The following is a 9812-nucleotide window of genomic DNA, read 5'->3' as shown; positions in this document are numbered from 1 at the left end:
AAATATTTCTATAACGTTCTCTTATGATGTTAGGGCATGTCTACTCAGTAGCCAAAAGCTACATGAGCCTTTTGTCTTCCCACCCAGATGTCGCTGTGGGGAGCCGGGCTGTGTAGTTGGGGCAGTGCAGTGTGCGCTCTCCCTTTTACGCCGCATGCTCAGTGAGGTGTTCTGTTTTTTTCTATCCCGAGTTTGACCCTGGCCACTATTTCCTCCGCACCGCCGCTCTCTATAAAGTGCCCACGCTTGTCCTCACGCAGTCTCTTTCCCCGACCACAAAACAACCGTGAGTGTCTAACTCACTGTTCTTGAAAAATAAAAATAAAAATAAAAAAATATAAAATCTACAAAATCTTAATAAAAACAAGTACCGTTATACTTAAAGAAAAACAAACGTTTATTAAAAAAAATAGCAAAACAGTAATTTAAAAAAACACTTGAAACAGGAGGCCTCGGGCTTAACCCGAAGTTGGCGTCTTTTAAGGAAGAAACACTTTGGAAGATATCGATTTAAAATCAACATTTTCAGGTTTGATATTTTCTGAGCACGCTGGAGTAGAGAGCCAGCTGTCAGTGTCTTTAATAGGATAGAACTGAGGCGCAGTTTGGACCCGGAATACACTTCGCTCCGGTATTTTTCTCTTTGCTTTTTTGAGGAAAGCTTTGCGTTCATTAATTCTCTGAAGTCCGAGATATGAACACAACAGCGACGGGGAGTTATCCGATGGCTTCTCTCTACGTTGGCGACCTGCACCCCGACATCACGGAGGCTATGCTGTATGAGAAATTCAGCCCAGCCGGACCGGTGCTCTCCATTCGGGTATGCCGAGACATGATCACCCGGCGATCCCTGGGATACGCTTATGTGAACTTCTCCCAACCTGCCGATGGTAAGAGATGAGGCGTGGAGTAATCATTGTGCAGTTTGAGCCTGTTACTTGCACGTGTAGTGCATGCATCCTCCAAATACTGACAATGTCACCATATGCTTTCAATGTCAATCATGAGAGTCTATATAATCAATTTAAATTCAGGGATACACTGGCACTGAATACAAAAATCCTGACCTTGCATGAATTATGATTGAAGTGCTATTTTTACAGTCTAAGTAATCTACAGCCGTTCTTCAGACCGGTTGGAGCACTCATTTGACCCATATAAGCATGCCCCAGTTCTTGTGTACTCTGCTAATACATGTCACTACCATAATCAAAACCCTCACATGCAGAGCTGGACCTTCACTTAATATATTATCAGTCTTAAAATGCCAACCATGTACAGCACTGCATTATGGACAATTTTCGTTTTGCAGATTGCACTTATTCATCCCAAAATGACCCATTTCTGCTCCTATTTAAAGGGCCACAGAGTGAAACAAATTCCCATTGCCCTCTGCTGCTACATTCACTGAAAGCAAGGGAAAAGACAAGAACAGCTGAACAATAACCCCTCCACCCCCTGCTGTGGAGCAGCATGTCTGCTTTAAATGTGTATTGTCTGGCAATAATATCACAAACTTGTTCCTGTTACTATTTGGATTTAAACTCCAGCTTCACTTTTGAACTTCTGAAGGATTAGTTGAATTTAATGCTTACTTTATCTGTTATATCTTAAACACTTAAACTGCTTATAGAATATGTTAATATTTTATAACCCTATAGTAAGTAATGAAAACACATAACAAATGTGTGGTAGGAGTCGTTATTATAAGGCCTTTCCAATTACATTTAATGTCATCAGAGCACTGAGTTATAGTAGCAGGTGTTGTGGTTTTCTGGAGGTCGTTGTATACTGTTTACATTGTTTGGACTTTTTCTGCCTCTTGTATCAACGTTAAACACCTGTCACAATATTTCTGTGCGTGTGTCTGTTACCAAAAGCCAGAGTAATGGCTCACTTCCAGAAGGTAGTATCTCTCACTTGAGTAAATGTAATAAGAGCCACAAGTGAGAAGACACCATTTGTTATTGGAGGTGTAGACATGGGGGATGGTAGCTTTTTGGTATTTACATGGAGTCCTAGCATGTGTCTGTGAGGCAACAGTGTGCAGCCTTTAAAATACTACCAAAACTCGGAAAATTAAGAGTTGTTATCGGCGCGTATGGCTGATTTCATGGGGAGTAAAACAAGATAGTTTGCAATAACTGTTGGATTTCTTCATGTCAGAACCGTATGTGTAAACACACATAAGATCTGGTGTTGCTCATCTGAGCATTCTTGTTGAATGTGTCTCTTCCCCATCAATGGTAGAGAATGCTCAACTCACACTCCATGCCAGCACATACCTCACAGGACCCCTCTCTAAATATAGAAGGTCTTTCTGAGCAGACTAACATTTGCCTGCCTGTAATACTGTTAAGTTCTTGACATGACAAAATGATTAACAATAAGTAATTCGACACTGTAAACATTTAAAAGAATGTCTAACTTTCATCCTAAATGACATCACTTAATATTTTAATAACTTCAATGTATTATTCAGATCAAGCTTGCCTTTTCAAAACTAATATTCCCACTTTGAACCTCCAGAGGTCCACATGTTTGACAGCGAACACACCTTATCTGAGCATGCGGGCTGTGAAGTAAAGGACAATTGCAAGCCAAAATGCTGATGCCAGCAGACGCAAGTCAGCTCCGTTTTGTTTACCAGACACTTTCAGTTGGAAAGCCTGCCCTGTGTGTGTGTGTGTGTTACTGGGGAGTGACTGAACAAAAGGATGTTTGGCATATGTGCCAACATGGACATGAAAGCCTATATGGGAGTTAAAGCAATACACCCAAAGAGAATAGTATAAATGAAACCTGAGGAATTAAAATGGGCCCAAAGAGGACGTTGATTTGAGCAAAGGAAAAATGAAACAATACTTCTTAACACTACATTTGAATCTCATTTGTTATACCGGAGGGGCCTGCTGTACTGCCAATGCAACTGGCCTAGGTAGGACGAGTCCAGCAGCATGTAGTGAGTTAGAGAAGGCAGCCATGTGCTCCCAGCGTGCCCACTGCAGCTGCCCCCACACTTCCCAGCTGCTCATCAGCCACATGGTCCACTGCAGTATCTTAACCATGATACATGAGGCTTGTTAATGGGCTGGCTGTGTAAATACCATTGTAGCATGCAATGCACAGAAGGAAATTCTGTTTTTATACACTCTGATGAAGTGTTTATAAAGCAATGCTGGAATTGGGGTTTAAAGACGTGGCTGCTGGTACTGATGGACAAATCAAATGCATGATGCATGTATGGAGTAACGTACTTGAGTGACTAACATGTTTTCAGACTAATGGCTCCATGTAAACAAACACCCATGACCTTTCCTCCACCTATCTGCCCCTTTACCCTCCAGCTGAGAGAGCCCTGGACACCATGAACTTTGACGTGGTGAAGGGGAAGCCAATCAGAATCATGTGGTCCCAAAGAGACCCCTCCCTCAGGAAGTCTGGGGTAGGCAACGTGTTCATCAAGAACCTTGACAAGTCCATTGACAACAAAGCCCTGTACGACACCTTCTCTGCCTTTGGAAACATCCTCTCCTGTAAGGTACGGCTGTCATCAAAGTGACTGAAGGACTTTACTACAGAAATAATTTTTCTTTTATGCTGTTTTTCCCACGTTTGGAAAAAATTATTTTCCTGCTGGGAGATTTCACACAAATTGTGCTTAAATTAGATATAAAAAATGAATAATATACTAATATTGCACTCTTGTTCCAAAAAACTATTTACATTGTCCTTTCACATTTTATTAAACGCATTCATTGGCTTTCTTACAGAAAGTTTGACCAGAAGAACTGTGCCACACTAATGGGTGGCATTTAAATATGAGGCTTTAGCCAGCAGTAGGTTATCTTAGTGAAGCAAACAATCTGGAAACAGAGGAAACGGCTAAAATCCAGTAATTAACTCATCTTCATATCTTGCTGAAGTGAAAACAATGAAAACCACTTTATGTTAATACAGTGAGTTACATCACAAATAATCCCCTACCATCTAAATGTCGTATTTCCTCTTTGGCATTTGACACAAACAGATTAAATTTGTAAAATTGAACAGAGGACTGTTTACCTCTGTAAGCGGTCTTCATGCTATGCTAGGCTAACAGGCTGCACAGCTTATAAAGGAAATTATTAATCTTCTTATCTAACTTAGCAAAAAAAGCAAATAGGCCTACTTGAACTAAAAATCAAAATTAAAAAACTACCTGGATAAGTTATGATGCCTATCTCCTGGATTCATTTTAACCCACCTGCCTTCCTCTGCTCCAGGTGGTGTGTGATGAAAATGGCTCCAAAGGCTATGCTTTTGTCCACTTTGAGACCCAGGATGCTGCTGACCGTGCCATTGAGAAGATGAACGGAATGCTTCTGAATGACCGCAAGGTGTGAGTGTCTGATCATCTAGAAACTGGAGTCAAGGGGGTGTTCACTGCTGATAGCATTTGGAAAAGAGTTGAAGAATTTAGCTAAAACTTGATTGTATTTGAAAGTTAAGACATTGAAATTCCATATGTACTGAGCGTATGGTGATAACAATAGTTGCTCATGTGTATCAAACTGTTATGTATTTTGTGTCTGAAGGTATAAACCTGACTGTTTTACACTTGTGTTGAGTGAACTGACCTTATGTGTCTTTTTTCAATTTTTGGGTTTGTGTGTGAATAATCTGACTAATAAGCTCACCTCTCACTACCACCAGTATGACAATAACTTCTAAACTGATAGATAACAAACTTAAAACTCCTTCTTACTCTTATCTTTCCAACCAGACGCATTTTCTGTTGCCTCATTTGTCCACTCGCTGGTCACCCGTCTTGGAGTGTCTGTATGTGTGTGCGTATGACAACGCTTGTGTGTTTTAGTGATGGATCGAATGCAGGAATGCAATACTGGATGGCGGAAGGAGAGACAGGTCGTCATAGCAAGGTATATAAGATCATTTGGTCCTCCTCAGCTTTCCTTTGTACTGTGAGACTCTGTTCCTCCACCCCTCTCCATCCACCTCCACTTCAAGTTTTGGACCAAGAATTAAGATGGTTGTCACTGTGTTGTCTAGCATGCCAGCATATCTGCCTGCCTCTGGTGATATTAACAGCAGTTGGTTGATTTTTTTTTCATTATGTACCCCAGGAATGATGATTCACATGGTGAAATGTAGCTGTGAATTTGTTTTGTGGTTGTTGTCCCTGTTTTTTGTAAAATAATTTACCCGTTTACTGCTTGCGTGGTGAGGTCTTCCTCTGTCATTGCAGAACTTTCTGTACCCAGAAACCCGGACCAAGAGTGTTTTAGAACGGGAAAAAGCAAGAGTTGGATCCTGGTTTGTTTTCTTGTCTCTGTCAGGGCTGTTTTAAAAGAGTGTGTGCTGCTATTTTCCCTTTGTTTTCAGGTTTGTGGGTCGTTTCAAATCTCGCAAGGAACGGGAGGCTGAGCTTGGTGCCAAAGCCAAAGAGTTTACCAATGTTTACATCAAGAACTTTGGGGATGATATGGATGATGAGCGGCTGAAGGAGCTTTTCGACAAATATGGTAAAATTACACTACATTCATAGAAATTACTCCAAACTCTAATGTGGTTCATTTCTGCTGTTTCACATGAACTTACCTGACCTTTGACCTCTGCAGGTAAAACACTCAGTGTGAAGGTGATGACAGACCCCACTGGCAAATCCAGAGGCTTTGGATTCGTTAGCTACGAGAAACATGAGGATGCTAACAAGGTACTTTGGTCACATGGAAATGTATAAATGTAAGTCCTCATTGGTTATTCCCTCTGATGATAATGATTTCATCCATAGGCTGTAGAGGACATGAATGGCACCGAACTCAATGGCAAGACTGTGTTTGTGGGCCGGGCTCAGAAGAAGATGGAGCGGCAGGCGGAGCTGAAGAGGAAGTTTGAGCTGCTGAAACAAGAGAGGATCAGTCGTTATCAGGTCTGTAGGCATTCATCCCTGAATTAATCCATTATTGAATCAGTCTTGTCCATCAATGTTAAAGAAGCTGCTTTGTATCTGTTTGTTTCGTGACTGTGTGTCTTTGGTTTTAGGGTGTTAATCTTTACATTAAGAACCTGGATGACACCATAGATGATGAGAAACTGCGTAAGGAGTTCTCTCCATTTGGATCTATTACAAGTGCTAAGGTGAGAGAGACCACACAGATGTTGAATTACTTTACCAATAAAGATGATCTGTTTCATAATTGCAATTATTAATATCACAACAGCATGGCGCTATCAGATTTTTGAAGTTACCCACACACAATCTGTCTGTATTTTAGGTGATGCTAGAGGAGGGTCGTTCCAAGGGCTTTGGCTTTGTCTGCTTCTCCTCCCCTGAAGAGGCCACCAAGGCTGTGACTGAGATGAACGGACGCATCGTTGGCTCCAAACCCCTCTATGTGGCTCTCGCTCAGCGCAAAGAGGAGCGCAAAGCTCACCTCACTAACCAATACATGCAGCGTATTGCTGGCATGAGGGCCATGCCTGCTAACGCCATCATTAATCAGTTCCAGCCTACAAGTGGCTACTTCATGCCAGCTGTGCCACAGGTGTGTGAACCAAAGTCCAGATGACAGTGTGAGCGTGTGTGAGCATGTCTGTAATCTATACTCTAATGTTCAAAATGGATGTGTGTTATTGAAGGGGTTGCTCCAACTGACACCGAATCAACAGTTTGATTGGGGCGGCTGTGGCTCAGTGGTAGAGTATGTTGTTTTTCAATCAGAAGGTTGGAGGTTCAATCCCCAGCTCCCTCAGGCTACATGTCGAAGTGTCCTTCGGCAAGACACTGAACCCCAAATTGCTCCTGGTGGCATAGGCAACGGGAATGAATGTGATAACTGATTGACAGTTGGGCACTTTACATACCTATGCCATCAGTGTATAAATGTGTGTGTGAATGGGTGAATGTGACATGTAGTGTAAAAGCAGCTTTGACTGGTCACAAAAACTAGAATAAGGTGAATAAGTACAGTCCATTTACCGTTTAACAGTTCACCTCAGTTCTACAAAGCTTTTTAGTTTGTCAGCACTGGTTTCAAAAATGCTTTTACCAGGCGACCATGTGACTCATGGTCTGAGGAATGTTGCATAATAACGTTAAAGGTGAAAATAAGTCAGTTTTGTGTGTACACCCAAAAATGGCCAACACATTCTGTTGACAAAAGTTCACAGTTATTATTTATTTAGGTCGAGAAAGTCAAGAAAGCTATAATGGTTCCCTACAATTTCAAGCTAATTTAAGTTTAAAGAACACTTGACAGACTTTTCATACGTGTGTTTCCAGGCCCAGAATAGGACGACATACTATGCACCCAATCAGCTTGCCCAAATGCGACCTAACCCAAGATGGCAGCAACAAGGAGGCAGAGGTCAAGGTAAGCATCTGTGACTTTTTTATAGTGTTTTTTTCTTTGATATACTTGTAATTGACCAACATTTGTATTATATTGTTATGCTCCTTTAAAATATATGCAATTATGATTTCAGTTAATATACGTATATATACTGTATTCCACTGTTTTTGTCTCTACTTCTGTTATCTCCAGGTGGTTTCCAAGGGATACCCAGCTCTCTACGTCAGCCAGGACCCCGTGCCAACCTGAGACACATGTCACCTGGCAGCGGCACACAAGGCCCAAGAGGTGTGTTCACTAATGACATGTGATCAGTATGATCACTAACAACTTAATCTGACTTTAGCATTTCATTGACACGACACAAACAGTGCAGGATGTGAAGATACATTCTGCTCTATTTTCTGTGCTAGCTGCTGGCCAGGCCATGGCTCCTCGTCCCTCAATGGGAGTCCCCGGCCCCCGTGCCATGCCTCCTTACAAATATGCCACAGGTGTCCGTAACCCCAACCCCCAGGTGGTGCAACCTATTGCTTTACAGCAGGTATGGCCGAAGACCAATCTCACCTCATTGTGTTCCAATCATATCAAAGCTTCAAAGCTTTACATTTTCCTTTCTATGTTCTTTATCTGTCTCTTCCAGGCTCAGCCAGCTGTGCATGTTCAGGGCCAGGAGCCTCTCACAGCTTCCATGCTGGCTGCTGCACCTCCTCAGGAACAGAAGCAGATGCTAGGTATAAATCCCATTACGTAATAGATCATCTGTGTGATTCTTTTCAACTTTTATTAGGTTTATTCAATCTACATTTATTCCAAATAGGTGAGCGTCTTTTCCCACTGATTCAGGCCATGCATGCCAACCTGGCAGGAAAGATCACTGGTATGCTGCTGGAGATTGACAACTCTGAGCTGCTACATATGCTGGAGTCTCATGAATCTCTGCGTTCAAAGGTGATTCACTACCTCCATCATTGCCATTTTGCCACATTAATATATATTTTTTCCACATTGTACTGTGTCCATTACTTATGTTGGATGTTATGTTTGTACAGGTGGAAGAAGCTGTCGCTGTGCTACAAGCCCACCAGGCAAAGAAAGATGCTACTCAAAAAGTGGGCAGCATGGCTACTACTGCTGCTGCTGCCACATCTTGAAAACTGTTGGTATGATAACACATAATGAGTCAAGCTATTCATACTTGCGAATTTGGTCATGCATAATGTATGTGAAGTATTGAGGTAGTAATGAAAAGTCATTGTGTTTTTTCAGGACACAGACAACTGAGCAGAAATGGGGAGGGACCCTCGACACCTGACTCCTCTGAACAATTTTGCAAAAATTACAAAAAAAAGGAAATTTAGTTTTAAAAATCTACTAGGACATTTTGAAAAAAGTTACAGTTCATAATTTTCTAGTTCTGTAATACTTTTAAATTGCATACCAGAAGCAATAATGCTTATAAGCCTTGAATGAAGGCCCTTCATTTTTTGGCAAAGGAGAGAAACCTTTTTCTAAAAGGAACATGAGCCTTGTTCTTTGCTTGACAGTTTTGTTTGATTTGAAATGACGGGCTCCTCCATCCTATCATGTTATCATGGGTGTGTGGTATTCTCAATAAAGGGATGATACATCAAGGTTACCACTCTTGTGTTACTTTAATGCTTACATGTAACATTTATTTATTTAGTTTGAAGTGTGTGTATCTGCACTGCAGGAGTAGCATAAATTATGCTTTAAAATATAATTGCTTTGCCTGGGTTCAATTGTTATTCTCTAGGCTGTTATTTGGGTTTCTCACTCTTGATTTATAAAAGCAATCTAAGAAAGGAAAAGAAGATGTTTAATTTGCCTATTTTAAAATATGCTTTGGACAGAAAGACTGGCCAAATCATCAGTAAGAGATATTTTGGCTGAGCCTTGGCAGAAAAGTGTGGACAAAATAATTGCATTGACCTCACTGTCATGAATTCACAAAGGGTGGAGCAAGCTCTGAACAGGAAGTCGCATCGACATAGCCATAACGTCTGTCACTTTTGCATGGTTTTATATTAAGCTCTCAGAATGATGAATCATTAAATGCACCCAGTTTTGTAAATAAGAACAATGAAATTTTGCAATAAACATTCATTTTATAGGATTCAACGTCATGGTCAAACTGTCATTTTTAAGTTATCCTTTATTGGCCAACAGTTTTATATGCAATACTCTTTGGAAGTTTTCTTTATGTCAGACCTGTTTTGGACTCATATGTTTGAAATTCACTACAGAAATATGATCCTAACAACTGTTTTTTGGCTTTGAGCACACAAAAATGGGAATATTTTTCAACCTGTACATATGAATTGCATATTCCTAGAATATGTACTACTGTGTTTAATTGCTAAACTATTTGGTATGAAGGATGATAATAGAAATGAAATTCAGTCAGATATCAAGCAGCAGATAAGATGAAGTAAG

General features: G+C 40.9%; 1 protein-coding gene across 1 annotated transcript; it reads left to right on the top strand.

Moving 5' to 3' along the window:
• Positions 1-275: 275 nt before the first annotated feature.
• On the top strand, positions 276-9431 carry pabpc4 (poly(A) binding protein, cytoplasmic 4 (inducible form)). Its single transcript, XM_069662160.1, has 15 exons — positions 276-890; positions 3348-3541; positions 4266-4381; positions 5386-5525; positions 5622-5716; positions 5795-5932; positions 6046-6141; positions 6279-6548; positions 7286-7376; positions 7548-7643; positions 7769-7899; positions 7999-8089; positions 8176-8306; positions 8408-8518; positions 8625-9431. The coding sequence occupies exons 1-14, from the start codon at positions 695-697 to the stop codon at positions 8507-8509; spliced, it is 1887 nt and encodes a 628-aa protein (XP_069518261.1). The 5' UTR covers positions 276-694; the 3' UTR covers positions 8510-8518; positions 8625-9431.
• Positions 9432-9812: the final 381 nt, after the last annotated feature.

Source organism: Semicossyphus pulcher, unplaced genomic scaffold (genome assembly GCF_022749685.1).
Source record: "Semicossyphus pulcher isolate SPU_LCO1_2020_fin unplaced genomic scaffold, fSemPul1.0.p SCAF_14, whole genome shotgun sequence".
Classification (NCBI taxonomy): domain Eukaryota; kingdom Metazoa; phylum Chordata; class Actinopteri; order Labriformes; family Labridae; genus Semicossyphus; species Semicossyphus pulcher.
Note: the sequence above shows the minus strand (reverse complement) of the source record. Positions and strands in the feature narration are given on the sequence as shown.